Source organism: Nicotiana tomentosiformis, chromosome 11 (genome assembly GCF_000390325.3).
Source record: "Nicotiana tomentosiformis chromosome 11, ASM39032v3, whole genome shotgun sequence".
Lineage (NCBI taxonomy): Eukaryota > Viridiplantae > Streptophyta > Magnoliopsida > Solanales > Solanaceae > Nicotiana > Nicotiana tomentosiformis.
In genome coordinates, this window is record NC_090822.1 from 28,108,185 (window position 1) to 28,123,361 (window position 15,177).

Consider the following 15,177-nt stretch of genomic DNA (forward strand, 5'->3'; position numbering starts at 1 on the left):
ATATATGTTTGATTGGAAATAACGATTGACTTTGTCGGACTAATTTGACCGATAACAAGATATATCCACTATCATTTTAGGGATCCCGTCTTGTTAGATTGTTTGATTCTTTCTATCAATACAAGTTCTAGAATATCGAGCTAATTAATATTGAGCAATTGAAATACTTGAAATATAATTAATTATTCATGATTAAGGTTATATAGCTTTCAGACAAATCACATTAATCGACTAGAGTAGGAAACTCTTCTTGTTAGATCATTTGAGTCTTCCTATCAATACAAGTTATGAACTATCGAAATACTTGAAATCTAAATATATGTTTGATTGAAAATAACGATTGGCTTTGTTTGACTAATTTGACCGATAACAAGATATATCCACTACCATATTAGGGATCCCATCTTGTTAGATTGTTTGATTCTTTCTATCAATACAAGTTCTAGAATATCGAGTTAATTAATATTGATCTATTGAAATACTTGAAATATAATCAATTATTCATGATTAAGATTATATAGCTTTCAGACAAATCACATTAATCGACTAATTTAATCAATAATAAAATATACACAATATCATATGTAATTAAATAATGTTTAAGGTTATATGATTTTGGGGTTTGAGGTTTTAGTTTTGGAGTTTAGGGTTTGGAGTTTGATTAATAATTATATTTCTATTAAAATTAAAAAATATTTCAGAAATTAAAATAATAAAACTAAATGGTACAAACATCATTTAATACAATATTTTACTATCCCATGAAAAGTGACGTGAATTATCTTGTCCAAAAAGTGAATTATCATCATAAACTCCACCCATCATAATACCTTTTTGTTTATTGAATGAATTATTTGTCCAATAAGTCTATTGTCATCATAAACTACCCATCTCCCCATCAGAATATCTTTTTTCTCATTGAATGAATTTTCTTGTCCAAGAACAAAGACAAACAAGTCATTCTCACTCTCTCTGCTTCATCTCGACTTTCTTTGAATCCATAGCCGAAAAATTTTAGAATTTTTCTTCACCCAATATCCCTTAAAATGTCTTCATCAACAGCTGTGAAACAAAAAGGAAAAGGCATTTCAAGACCAACAAAAAGTGTTGCATCAGATTTTGATGACAAACCCTTATGGAATCATGTTAAAGTTCTTTCAGTTCCTCCTAATGGAGGTGGAAATAGAGTGTGGTCTTGTAATTTTTGCAATAAACAAGTTACTGGTTCATATTCTAAAGTTAAAGCACATCTTCTAAAGATCTCTGGTCATGGCGTTGCTATATGCAAAGAGATTACTCATGAAGTATGTGCAACATTGAAGATGGAGAACGAAGAAGCTGAAAAGAAAAAAACTGACGCACAACTGAATGCAAGAAAAAAGGCAGATTATGTATCTCTACCGGAAGGTTCAGACTTATTACAACTGAAAAAAAGAAAAGGTTCAAATGGTAGAGCACTAGAGAAATCTTTTAACATTTGTAACAGAAATATTGCCGACAAGTTGGCGGCTCGTATGTTCTACGCATCAGGTTTATCATTTAACCTTGCAACTTCTCCTTACTATAAAAAATATTCGGAGTTTTTGGCAGCAAATTCTTTGCCTGGTTATGTTCCGCCAACTTTTAATAGGTTAAGAACAACTCTTTTGGCCCAAGAAAAGGCTCGTGTTAATAGAAAACTACAACCTATTAAAGATACATGGAAAAGAAAAGGATTGTCGATTTGTTCGGATGGATAGTCAGATATTAAAAGGCGACCATTGATAAATATAATGGAAGCATCTAGTGGCGGACCAATATTCTTAAAATCAATCAATTCAAGTGGGATTATTTAGGATGGTGAATATATTGCTAAGTTATTTATTAAAGCCATAGAAGATGTCGATGCAGAGAATGTTGTCCAAGTTATCACTGATAATGCAGGTAATATGAAGCTTGCCGGTTCTATTGTTGAGCAAACTTTTTCGCACATATTTTGGACACCATGTGTTGTTCATTATTTGAATCTTGCTTTAAAAAGTATGTGTCAACCTTCAGAAAAATTAACTCACTTTAAAAATTGCGAATGGATATTAAAGTTGATTAGTCAAGTGAGTAGCTTAAAAAATTTTGTGGTGAATCACGACATGGCGCTTGCCATTTTCCAAAAGTATTCGGAGTTATCTTTGTTGAAAGTTGCGGAAACAAGATTTTCTTCCCATATTATTATGACTTCTCGTATTCATAGAGTTAAATCGTCATTGGAAAAATGGTGATGGATGACGAATGGAAGAATTATAAAGGAGATAAAGTAATTGAAGCTAAAGCGTGCGAAATAAAATCTCTTGTGATGGATGATGAATGGTGGAATACTATTGAATACTTGTTGAGGTGTACGGAGCCAATAGTATCCATGCTTAGAAGTGCCGACCTTGATTGTCCAAAATTGCACCCTATTTACGACATGTGGGATACAATGATTGAAAAGGTGAAGGTGATTGTATTTGAGCATGAGGGGAAAGATCTTATTACCGGCCAATCGAATTTTTTTGCTACAATTCAAGGAATTCTTGTGGCAAGGTGGAATAAGAGTAATACTCCATTGCATTGCATGCACATTCATTGGTTCCGAAATATTATCATGAGTCATGGCTTAAAGGTGAAAGCAACGGGTTAAGAAGACTTGCTCCTAATGAAGATATAGAGATTTCACAAAATAGGCTCAAATGCTTTCAAAGATATTTCAAGGATCCGAATGATTTAAAGAAAGCTTCTTTGGAGTATGGGACATTTTGTTGTGGGAATGGTTACTTTGGTGAGCCTCATGTAATTGATGCTATGGGGTATGAGGAGCCTTTATCTTGGTGGGCTAACCATGGTGTAAATGCTCCACTTTTACAAAGTCTGGCTTACAAATTGCTTTCCTAGCCAACTTCTTCATCTTGTTGCGAGAGAAATTGGAGTGCTTTTTTATTGATTCATAGCATCAAGAGAAACAAGCTAGCTACTTCTAGAGCCAAAGATTTAGTTTTTATCCATTATAATCTTCGCTTGCTCTCTCGAAGAAAGGAAAAGTATACAAGTGGTCCAAGCAAATATTGGGATTTAGGTATATCCGTATACATACATATCCATGATTTGATATTTCTTGAGTAATTTCTTTAGCATGATAAGTTCCTTTCACAATCTTCTAAATTTATTTTGGTGTTGTTTTAGGTGGGGATTATTTTAATATTGATGAAAGTATCAATGATCGAGTTGAATTGTGAATAGACGAACTTCAACTAGAAGGAGTCTTCTTTGAAGAGGAAGTTTAAGATTTGCAAGAAGTTGACATTGAAGAGATTGAGGAAGATGACCTTTGAATAGAATGTACTCATGCACAATGTTTCAAGTGACAAGTCTAGCGTAGTTTAAATGTGTATGCTATGTACTTATTTTTTGTCTATGAACTTGTGAACTTACAATTTCTGTAAGACTTTTTGGTGGTCATTTGAGTAACTTAATTTGAATAGCTAATTATTTAAAACTTTTGAATAGTGACTCTTGAATATATGTTAATCTATTTAGTTCTAAGTTCTAACTTTCAAAAGTATGTTTCATTTCTTTTGTATCTCTAAATCTCTTTATAACTTTTATTTATTATATTTCAACAAGTTTATAATAACTTATTTTAATACTTTGTTGTGCGAGTTGTAGGAAAATTAATGAATCATGCCATTTTGGAGAGTGTCTACGTGCCTGCCTACAACTTGAAAACTAAATGACTCAGTTACTACACTCTACAAGGCACAAGTTACACGTAAGTTTTCCATATAATCTCTCATAATTATGCATATCTCTATAACTATATTTCTAGATTTTTAATTTATTTTTGCCGAATCTCCGCACCCGTACCCGTACCTAGATCCGTATCCTCGAATCCTAAAATTTAGACCATGAAGGATCTGACCTTTGGATCCGCACCCGTGTCGGACACCTGCACCCGAGTCCGAGTAACTTAGTAAATAACTACTTATCAGAATTATTAATTTGAAAGAAAAGATTATCTCTCAGCACAAGGGTATAAAATCTACAGCCGAATTTACAAGTGGTATGAAGTTTAGAAAGATCCACTGCCCTGTTCTTCATCTTTTTTTTTTCTTTTTTACGTAGAATCTGAAAAAATGACAGTCCACCTGCAGACCTGCTGGATGTTCTTGGATGATGTCTGCTCTGATCATAGATTTGAATTGTCAGCAAAAAGATGAGAGAGTCTTGTACAGTTATGCATCTGCTTAAGAGAACACCAGTATTAGGTCGCAGTTTGCTCGTCACATGCCTCAACGAGCAATAAAGGAAATGAACAGATCTGAATTAGTCAATTTATGAACCTGGTAAGTCAGAATTTATTTAAAGGCAGCATTGCTATAGCTTAAAATGGAAAAGAAACTCTCTTTCATTAAGCCAAGTATTTTATCTTGCAACAACCTTTATATTAAGACGTACAAGCCATTAGAAACTTTTGATTAGTCTGCAAAATGTTCAAAGTTCAGTACTATTCAATCAGCCATCCAAGAGAGTTAGAGAAACTGACTAGATTTTATAATTATTGAATGAAACCCGAAATACAATTGCATTACTGCGATACAGACAAACTTCATTTTAATGTGGAAAGTGGAAGTGATAGCAACACATTTAAAGAGGTAAAGTCTGAAAAGCGGAGCTTCTTTCTCATTAAACGTGTTGTCGAATCTTAAACTAAACTTTTAAGAGGCGGATTTTCTGGAGTTGCATGTATACTAAAAATAGATTTTTATTTTTACTTGTGACTTTACGCATATCAAGAGAAGACAAAAAAAAATTTCTGTTATACCCACGGTATTTATTACTCATTTCAAATCCTTTTCTCCAATCCAATAAAATATGCATCAATTAATATGGGCATCATAGTAAATTATACACTTCATTTATTATTTCTTAAGGGTCGTGAAAAGTCAAAACGTATCAAGTAAAAGTGAACGGATGAAGTATATAAAAAGAGTTAAAAAAAAAGGAGCAATAACACCCTTTTGACGGAACAAGAAAATGATTATTGCTCGTTTCTTTTCATAACCTCCTATATACTGGGATCTTTTCCATGTAATGGAGCTTCGACAGCAGCTAGGTCTAGAGAGAAGTGAGCATTACGTTCGTGCATAACTTCTATACCAAGGTTAACACGGTTAATGATATAGCTCAAGTATCCTTATAATTTCCTCTATATTGACATAATCAATACTATGTCGGAGTGAAACAAGAGATCTAAAGAAGAAGAGACGCTAGACTATATTAGTGACAAGCAAACCTCACCTGATAAGAATAGCAAGATAAAATATTTTCCTCCTCAACTTTCTACACAAGATTCGCATTTGGAACATAACCTTCTCTTGCCATCTCCTCAAACAAGTAGTCAAGTGCCTGGTGAATCTCATCTGCAATTGGATGGGATGAATTGCCAGCACTAAATTCAACAAGCTGAGAATCCATCTTAATCCAGCTACAGCCTGGAATTTTAGTCACACCTTTCTGTCGCATTAATTGTCTCATCCTTGCTGAATTATCCCATCTTCTGAGATTTGCATATATCTTCGATGATATTATATAATTACCCGAATTTGTTGGTTCCATCTCTAGAAGTAGCTGCATTACTCGTTTCACCAACATCAATATTTTTGAGCTTTTGACAGGCACCAAGCAATGCTCCAAATAAAATCTCATCTGGTTTTTGAGGCATCTTCTCAATAAACTCCCATGCTTCATATACGCGACCAGCACGAACAAAAGGTCAAACATGCAAGAGAAATGCTAAACTTTTGGAACCAATCCAAATGATGAACTCATTATATCAAACAAGTGCCTGCCTTCATTAACCAATCCTGCATGTACACATGCGGAGAGTACTCCAACAAACGTGACATCATCAGGACGGGAATCACTACTCTTGAGTGACATGCGCTTAAACAGGGATAATGCCTCTTGTGCTTTTCAGTGAAAGGCAAGAGCAACGATCATTTCCTTCCAAAAGACTTCATTTTTTCTAGGCATGCTTTCAAAAATTTGATATGCATCATCCAGATTGCCGCATTTTGCATAGATTTGAATTAAAGGCAGTAGCAACATATATGTGATGCTTATACCCCTGCTTGATGCATAGTCATCGATGCCTTTTCCAAAATCCAGAGCTCCAATTGCAGCCATCACACGCACACCATTTTCTCTTAACAAGTATGACCAACTTTCTTGAACTTAAACATCAATACCTACAACGTGAAGAAACTCATAAGACAATATAATATATTAAGTGTGTTGTAGACTTCCTTGACTTGTCCTTTAAAATTTTAAACTATCATCGCTGCTTACACTGTAATCATATAACATGAGGTAAGAAATGGAGCACATGAAATAAAGACAAGAAAAATTTAAGCTGATTAATTAGCGAGCAATAATTTGAGACTGTTTAAATCTTACACACAATTATTGATGACGACAGTAAGGCAATCATTCCCCATGCTCTTTTGCTCTTCTTGAAGTTCTTCCACTGATTTTGCAGCGGACATACTGCAGTCATACAATTCTATTGACTCCAAGCTATAAATTTCTCCAAAGTCTTTAGGGATTTCTTCCAGGCCTATGCAGCTTCTCAGAACTAGGCGTTGTAGTTTTGGGAAGTTAACACTCCCAGCTTCCCAGTGCCTCAGAAACGTCACACTGATTAGGAGGAACTTAAGTTGACTGAAAATCTCTTCATCATTTAATCTCCACTCATCATTTTCAAATACATCTTTTATTTTAAGCACTTCGAGGTTTGGCAACATTACAATATTTGTCATGTCTTCCAGTGGAAAAAGAGTATTTGTTAAAGTCAACCTCTTAAGAGATGTAGGTAAAGAAAACTTCCTTGGTAGCTGGCGACGGTAGCGTCCTTGGTACTTGAACTTCAATATTTCAAGTTCTTTTAAACAGGAAAGACTATCTAGGTGCTGGTAAATCTTATCTCTCTTGCATTCGCTCCAATTTCCATGAATCTTCAGCCTCTTAAGATTTGGAATAGCAGAAAACATTTCATAAGTACAGCTGGACAAATTTAGACAGGAAAGTCCCTCCAAATTTTCTAGCTTGAAACCAGACTTAGGGATTGCAAGAGAAAAGACTCTCTTGACGACTTGAAGATGCCTAAAATGTTTCATTTCCCAAATTGTCTCAGGTATAGTTGGAGGTTTAAGAGCTTCATGACGAAAAATGAAGGTCTGCAGATTGTATAGCTTTGACACTAACAGGTGAATATCATCACTACACCAGAACTGAAGGTATCTGAGATGTACTAATTTTGTTATCTCAAGAGGGAAATCTTGAAACTCATAATAAGGGATTACCAACACTCTTAGCAGTTTGAAGTGCTCAAAATGAAAAAATCCACCAAATCCACGTAAGTGCACTGTTCGGATGAGACTGGACTCCTCACAGCAATCAGCCTCATAAATGTACGGATGGAAGCTGTAGCGACGAACATGAAGCTTCTTTGCCGAAGGATTCGTGGCTTCGTGAGTTCTAGTAACCTGCAAGAACTTCTCTTTCTCAGCTTCTCTTAAAATCAAGTCGCGAACCAGATCATGGACACCACATGTTCTCGCCTCGCCATTAAATCTCCTCTTTCTAACCATTATCAGATGCCTACTAACAAGATCCTCCCAACAATCTCTTCCCTGTTCCATGCTTTTGAGCTTTTCTTTCCCTAGAAAACCCTCAGAAACCCATAAGTTGATCAACATCACAATGTTAACCTCGCTATCTTCTGGAAAGACTCCCATGTAAAGGAAACATGGTTTAAGGTGATTAGGTAAGTAATTGTAACTCATAGCAAGCACTCCTAGACATTTATCTGATTCATTAGCAGCAACTATACTTACACTTTTGGCAACATCTCTCCAACTTTCTGGTGTTCTAGCAATTTTAGAGAGATGTCCTGCAACCACTAGAAGAGCTAAAGGTAGTCCTTGGCATTTTTGTGCTACTTGCTTCCCGATATCCTTTAGTTCAGGAGGACAAATCTCATGTTTTACCCCAAACACCTTGTCATGAAGTAACTTCCAACTTTCATCTGAACTCAAGAGTTTCATCTCATGAGGAGGGCTGTCAGGGTCAGCATGAATAGCCAGATCTTTAAGCCTACTAGTCAAAATAATTCGACTACCATTGTTGTCGTCTGGAAAATTTCTTGTCATAAGATCCCAGACATCATTACTCCAAATATCATCCATGACAACTAGATACCTCTTACGCTTTAAGTTTTTGTATATCATATCCATCAGTTGATCATCAGTCTCTTTTATCTCATTTGAAGTACAAGAAAGAACACCTAACAACAAATCTCTAATTCGGTATTCTTGAGAGACTGTCACCCAAACATGGAAATCAAACCGATGCCTGATTTCAGAATCATCGTATGCCTTTTTAGCAAGTGTCGTTTTGCCTATCCCCCCCATTCCCAGAATTGGGACAACTTCTCGAGTAGACGGGGGCCCTGTTAATCTTCTCTTGATTTTTATCAAGTCGTCCTCAAGACCTACAACAATAGTTTCTAGCTTCAGATTTGCAACTTGTCTAGATGAATGACCCAGCTGCAGATTCTCATTCATTGGATCACCATAGCCATGGATTTTATCTGTACTGAAACTACTTCCAATCACCTCCCTTTTCACAAGGTCAATCTTTTCTACAAGTGGAGGCAAGATTTCGCATAATGCCTTGCTTGCTATCGTTCGATCCAGTTGATTAATTTCATATATCTTTAGTTCAATCACATCCTCTGCTTCATTTACTACAGTTCTAATATCTCTCTCCAGCTCTTTAATATGTCCATGATCTTGACTTCTCTTGCTCGTGTTCTCGAGAAAGTTTTGGAAATATTCAAGACTAACAAGGAGAGAGTCCACCATTATTCTTATTTCAGCACTTATCCAATGAGGCTGCAGCTGTACAAATTGCTCCAGAGTTCGTAAGAGAGAAATCACAGCAACATAAGCCATCTCTCTCACCAACTGTAGGACGAAAACCTACTTCGAAAATTTTTTGCTCCTCTCCTTATTAGTTTCCTAGATTAAACAAAACATCAATTTTGATAACAGGAAAACAAGAAAGAGTTCTAAGCCTCATCAAATGTTACCTATATTTAGCAGCTGGAAAGAAGCTACTGAATGTTTCTGCAGATTGATTCAAACAAAACCTGCAAAAAGTCAAAATCAACGCTGCAGTTTGTTGTTAAAAAGAGAATTTGAGAAATTATAAGACCAAAATTTACAAATAGCAAAGAAATGAAACTGAAAGGCAAACTATGATTAAAAAAGCCAAACTGTTTCTTGAAACCTGAAAAAGAATCTACATGACCCTTGGAATGTGACTTGTTGAAACTCACGGACCACAATATCATTTCTTTCATGTCTGGAAGAATGAATTTAGTGGTGTTTGGGTCCTACATTCCACATATGGGTATAGGTCAATTATTGCACCCATACTTATACACTCTTGGACCTGTTCATCTTTTTTTGACTAGTTGTGATACTCCAAGATTTTTATCACCTTTTCTTCCACTGCATAAATATACAAATGATTTTTCCATCGTATTTTTGGGGGGAAATTGCACTTTACACCTCCAAACTGCTGATTAAAAGATAATAGATTCACTTCTATTTTGCATTGGCATATACAAGAAAATTCTTAACTGCTCACAATTTGTTACATAAGAGAAAAATTCCCTTAGACAATAGAAATCAAAGAACTAAAAGGTCTTTCACAGTATGAGATACAGCTTTTAGCGCAAAAAGAAAGGAGAGGAAGAGCGACAGCCAGTAGAGATGGCAACGGGCAAGGCAGGGGAGGGGGGTGAAGCCTTAACCCGCAAACATTCAATTTCTCTAGTCTGTTTGCTGAACTTTTCACTCTTTAACTAAAACCAAAAATATCAGCAAAATCAGCCGGTCAAGGAGCAGCAAAATTGACAATCCACCTGCTGGATGTTCTTGGATGATGTCCACTATGGTTGTTGGATTAGAGAGAAGAATCTTGATATGCACTTAGCATGGCTGAGATTGCAGTAGCTTTTAATGGCCAGCAAGAAGATGAGAAAGTCTTGTACATTTATGCATGAGCCTAAGAGAACGAGTATTAGGTCGCAGTTTGCTAGTGACATGCGACGAGCAAGAAAGGAAAGTTTCTTGCACAAAAGCAGATTGTAGCTGATGTAAGGTTACACTGAAGCATACACAGTATAATTTGGGAAATCTTGGTTAAGTGTTTTACTTCTTGCTTGATCTCGGTGAAATCGCTATGTAAAGTTACTATGTCTGGTTCTGAAGCAGGCACAAAAAGTCCTACATCCACAGGTCAATGAGAAATACAGAGATTAAGAGTCATGAGAACTAGGTAACATGTAACGGACATATACTTGAGGTAATGAGCAGATATAAATAAGACCATATATGAACCTGGCAAGTTAGGATTCACATGGAATTGTGCCGAATACTAAAATCCAACAAACTGACAATGCATGCATTCAGCTCAAGCCCACACGAACATAAAGGTACCGAGTGCCCTATCCAACAATCTGAGCAGCAAGTTACATACTGTACGCAAATTGTAAAATATCTTAAATTAGTTGAATTTCGAGTAGCAAGTAATTCTACAATACTTGAAGAAGATATATGCTCTTTCACCATCTCAAGAGATATAAAACAAGTGACCCAAGCTTGAAATAGAACCTGGGCAGCATTGCTACAGCTTAAATAGAAAAGAAACTCTCTTTCATCAAGCCAGTTAATCTCTTGCAACAACCTTCATATTAAGACGCACAAGCCATTACAAATTTTCAATAATTTCTCATAAATTAGAGATTTTCAGCTATAGTTTGAAAAATATTCAAAGTTCATCACTATTCAAGCAGCTATCCGAGAAAGTAGAGAAAATGACTAGCTTTTATGATTACTGAATGAAATCCAACTAACATTGCATTATAACGCGATACCGGGTGGTGGATTTGTGTCTTAGGTCACAGGTTCAAGCCCCCACACCATGCAAAGCAAAGCCTGGTATTTAAGTGGAGAAGGGTAGAGGGGCGGGCCCATTATCCACCGAGTTTCGAAGGCTGCGGTTGGTCCAAAGAATCGGCCCCAGACGGATTTCTCGGTCATAAAAAAAATAAAATAACGCGATACAGACCGACTTCATTTTCATGTGAAAAGTGGCAGTCAGAGCAACGTATTAAAGAGGTATAGCTTTTTATCTTGAACCATGTTGTCAAAATCTTAAACTGAACTTTTAAGACCCAGATTTTCCTTAGTTCAATGCCTACCTTTTCTCTTTTCTTTTCTCGTATTTTTCTCTCTTTATAAATATGTTGAGGTTCCACCTGATAAGCATAACAAGAATTAAAATATCTTCATCCTCACCTTTCTATACAAGATTCACATTTGGAACATAACCTTCTATAGCCATCTCCTCATACAACAAGTCAAGTGCCTGGTGAATCTCATCTGCAATTGGATGGGATGAACTGCCAGCACGAAATTCAACGAGTTGAGAATCCATCTCAATCCAGCTACAACCTGGAATTTTAGTAACACCTTTTTGTCTCATTAATTGTCTCATCCTTGCTGAATCATCCCACCTTCTGAGATTTGCATATATCTTTGATGATATTATATAATTACCCGAATTCGAAGGTTCCATCTCCAGAAGTAGCTGCATCACTCGTTCCCCAACATCAATATTTTTCAGCTTTTGACATGCACCAAGCAATGCCCCAAGTAAAATCTCATCTGGCTTTTGAGGCATCTTCTCGATAAACTCCCATGCCTCATATACACGACCAGCACGAGACAAAAGGTCAACCATGCAAGAGTAATGCTCAACTTTTGGAACCAATCCAAACGACGAACTCATTAGATCAAACAAGCGCCTGCCTTCATCAACCAATCCTGCATGTACACATGCGGAGAGTACTCCAACAAATGTGACATCATCAGGGCGGGAATCACTACTCTCGAGTGACATTCGCTCAAACAGGGATAACGCCTCTTGTGCTCTTCCGTGAAAGGCAAGAGCAGAGATCATTGCATTCCAAGAGACCTCATTTTTTCTAGGCATGCTTTCAAAAATTTGATATGCATCATCCAGATTGCCGCATTTTGCATACATATCAATTAAGGCTGTAGCTACATATATGTCATGCTTTATACCTCTTCTTGACGCATAGTCATCAATGCATTTTCCAACATCCAAGGCTCCAATTGAAGCACATGCAGAAAGAACACTTACCAGCGTGATATTATTTAGGTTAACTCCTGTCTCCTTCATGGCATTGAACAAAGAGATTGTTTCATCGGACAACCCATTTTGTGCATACCTATAATATATATTATTAATTAGATCCATGGAAGAGTAGTAACAAAGGAGAATAATAAAATAGTTGTACTAGTAAAACAGAAAATCAAAAAACTCAACAAGATAAGACAGAAATCAGAGCAGGCTTCATATTTTATATGCTGGAAAACAAAGTTACCCCTTTGGTTGTCTAAATGCACATCCATTTGCAAAAACTAAAATGACCAACTAATAGAATTAAACTAGCATGGATTTTCACATCGATTTTGTTGAAAGAAATACTGCAAGCCATATTCAAATTTGGTGTACTCGTTGTCCAAATAGTAAAATGATACAAACAACAACGACAATTGTGCCTCGGTCTCAAGCAAGTTGAGATTTGATATATTAATCCTCATGTTTCTCCATTTAAATTCATCTCAGGCCAACATTAGACAAAATAAAATTTTAAAATAAGTACTAGAAAGCACCAAGTGTAGCGGCTGCGGGTTTCCCTCTTAACAAAAAAAAAAAAAAAAAAGTACTAGAAGTTCTCTATATTTTCTACTGGCATAAAAATTTCCGATAGAGCTAAAAACTCCCAGAAATAAGGCCTCAAGTAAATGTACTAACATGACTAAAATCTATTCCGAACTAACTGGTATCACCTATTTAAATTTTTTTTCCCACTGGGAACCAAATAGTAAACTGATGATCTCAATAAAACAACACCTGACCTTGCAATGCAAATAGCCAAGGATATAAAAAGGTAAAATAAGTGTTTACCCTGAAATCATCGCATTCCAAGTAATCACATCTTTCTTCTTCATGCCATCAAAGATCCTTCTAGCAGAAACCAAATCTCCACACTTCCCATACATGTTAATCAAAGCAGAACCCATAAAAGAATTCAGCTCCATTCTCTTCTCCATAACATACTCCTCTACCCGCTTTCCCAAATTCACATCCCCCAAGTCACCACATGCCCCAAGAACACTCACAAGTGTCCTCTCATCAGGTTCAAACCCCTCATTCCTCATCTCAATAAACAATCCCACTGCCTCTCTCGAGCAACCCGTTTGAGCATACCCTGAAATCATTGAATTCCACGAAACCAAATCTCTTTGCGACATTTCATCAAACATTTTCCTTGCAAAACCCATCTTCCCAATTCTTGAATACATAGTAATCAAGGAGTGACCAACGTGAAAATCCACAAACAACCCATTTTTCACCACCTCACAATGAGCTAATTTACCAAGTTCCACTGCTAAAAGATTCCCACAACACATAAACACAAAAGGATAAGTGAAATTATCCGTTTTCAAGCCTAAAGACTTCATTTTGTAGTAAAGTTCCAAAGAAAGATCAAATTTTTGCCATGTTGTAGTTAGTCCTCTTATCAATATATTAAATGCATACTCATTGGGGCTATGAATATGTGAAAATAGAAGAGTGGCATAGTTGAAATGTTTTAGGTCTATAATTTTTGAGAGCAAATAGTTGGCTTTGTCTATAGAGTAAATTAACATTTGGGTATGAATTTGTTGGACTTGTTTGATTGTTATGCATTTATTTAAGAGGCGTAAGAGTTGTTGAGTAATGGGAGAATATCCTTGTTGATTATTGAAAGCCTGTTTTGTTGCTTCAATTGAGAAAAAGCGGGAGATTTTACATGGTTGGAGTTCAGCTCTAAGAAACATTGTTTGTTGAGGGGGACTCTGTGAGAAGCAGATCAAAAGATTTACATTAATTTGGATCCATATTTGGGCTTTCGAATTTACTGTCGCAATTGGGTTACTTTGCTGAGATTTGGCGAACGGCGCATTTTCATATAGGTTCATATATACACACTTTTGGGACCATTATTGAAATTATACTTGCATTGTACAAAAATTTAGATACTATTTTCGCTTCAATCTATTCGATGCAACTTCAAAAATTAAATCTGAAGTTATTATGTCTTTCAAATACAACTTAAAAATTCAAATCTGAGTTGTTCAATCTCTTCAATACAATTTTAGAAATCAAATTTGAAATTCTTCCATCTCTTTAATTCAACTTCAGAAATTCAAATATTAAGCATTTCAATCTATTGAATACAACTTAAGATTTTGAATCTTAAATTCTGAAATATAAATTTGTCCTTTGAATCTCAATAATCTAATACACGATTCAATGTCCAAATCTACTCCAAATGAGCTCAAATTTGAAACATAACTTTCAAATATCGTAAAGAACAAATCTCAATCATCAAATTGTCAAAACAACAACAAATTTAACAAACTCATTTTGCAACCAAGAAGAACAAGAAGAAGAAGAAATTATAAGCACAAAGAAGAAGAAAATAGCAGTAAAGAAGAAGAGAAAATTGTATTATCTGAAATTATCCAAAGTAGGTATCATTTAAAAAAAATTTAAAAAATAGGTACAAATTCAATGGGTGGCGCATGACTGTGCGCCACATAAAAATTTTAATATTTCAAGACGCCATTTAAGTCATAGTTGAAGTTCCTAAGAACCTGTTTGATCATAGATTTTGCTAAAATAAATTTGGGTTTTATTTGGAAAACACATGTTTGTCCATAGATTTTGCTTATATTTTGGCAAAATCCCAAAGCCCAAAACCAGCTCAATAGCTGGTTTTGGGCCAAAATATCACTATTGCATTTCTAAAAAATTGCCTTAAACTTTTATATTTTATAAAAGAGCCCACTATTTATTATTTTATAATAATGTTGTTTCATCTTCTCGGTCACCTAATAGTGTATCATGTAGTTCATTATAAAAATAATAATTTTGTATCAAATTTATTTATGTTCA

The 15,177-nt window shown here is 35.5% G+C and overlaps 2 protein-coding genes across 5 annotated transcripts; both read right to left on the reverse strand.

Annotated features, from left to right (window-relative positions):
• Positions 1-5,002: 5,002 nt before the first annotated feature.
• On the reverse strand, positions 5,003-9,026 carry LOC104118895 (putative late blight resistance protein homolog R1A-10). 2 transcript variants are annotated; one of them, XM_033652203.2, is made up of 2 exons: positions 6,473-9,026; positions 5,003-6,260 (listed from the first exon to the last, which is right to left on the reverse strand). In XM_033652203.2, the coding sequence occupies exons 1-2, from the start codon at positions 9,024-9,026 to the stop codon at positions 6,247-6,249; spliced, it is 2,568 nt and encodes an 855-aa protein (XP_033508094.1). In that variant the 3' UTR covers positions 5,003-6,246. The 2 variants fall into 2 exon arrangements, with proteins under 2 accessions (XP_033508094.1, XP_033508095.1); XM_033652204.2 differs by having other exon boundaries at positions 6,469-9,026.
• Positions 9,027-9,655: 629 nt separating this feature from the next.
• On the reverse strand, positions 9,656-14,313 carry LOC117272955 (pentatricopeptide repeat-containing protein At2g34400). 3 transcript variants are annotated; one of them, XR_011412196.1, is made up of 4 exons: positions 13,141-14,313; positions 11,442-12,397; positions 10,621-10,827; positions 9,656-10,232 (listed from the first exon to the last, which is right to left on the reverse strand). XR_011412196.1 is itself a non-coding variant. In XM_033652206.2 (3 exons), the coding sequence occupies exons 1-2, from the start codon at positions 14,196-14,198 to the stop codon at positions 11,446-11,448; spliced, it is 2,010 nt and encodes a 669-aa protein (XP_033508097.1). In that variant the 5' UTR covers positions 14,199-14,312; the 3' UTR covers positions 9,656-10,588; positions 11,442-11,445. The 3 variants fall into 3 exon arrangements, 2 of the variants coding, with proteins under 2 accessions (XP_033508097.1, XP_033508096.1); XM_033652206.2 differs by lacking the exon at positions 10,621-10,827 and having other exon boundaries at positions 9,656-10,588; positions 13,141-14,312; XM_033652205.2 differs by lacking the exon at positions 10,621-10,827 and having other exon boundaries at positions 9,656-10,619; positions 13,141-14,312.
• Positions 14,314-15,177: the final 864 nt, after the last annotated feature.

Bases quoted from the DNA above. Each gene is read 5' to 3' on its own strand.
- LOC117272955 (XM_033652206.2), bottom strand. From the start codon at position 14,198: ATGAACCTATATGAAAATGCGCCGTTCGCCAAATCTCAGCAAAGTAAC. The intron at 12,398-13,140 runs GTAAACACTTAT...TATATATTATAG, and splicing joins TGGAATGCGATGATTTCAGG to GTATGCACAAAATGGGTTGT.
- LOC104118895 (XM_033652203.2), bottom strand. From the start codon at position 9,026: ATGGCTTATGTTGCTGTGATTTCTCTCTTACGAACTCTGGAGCAATTT.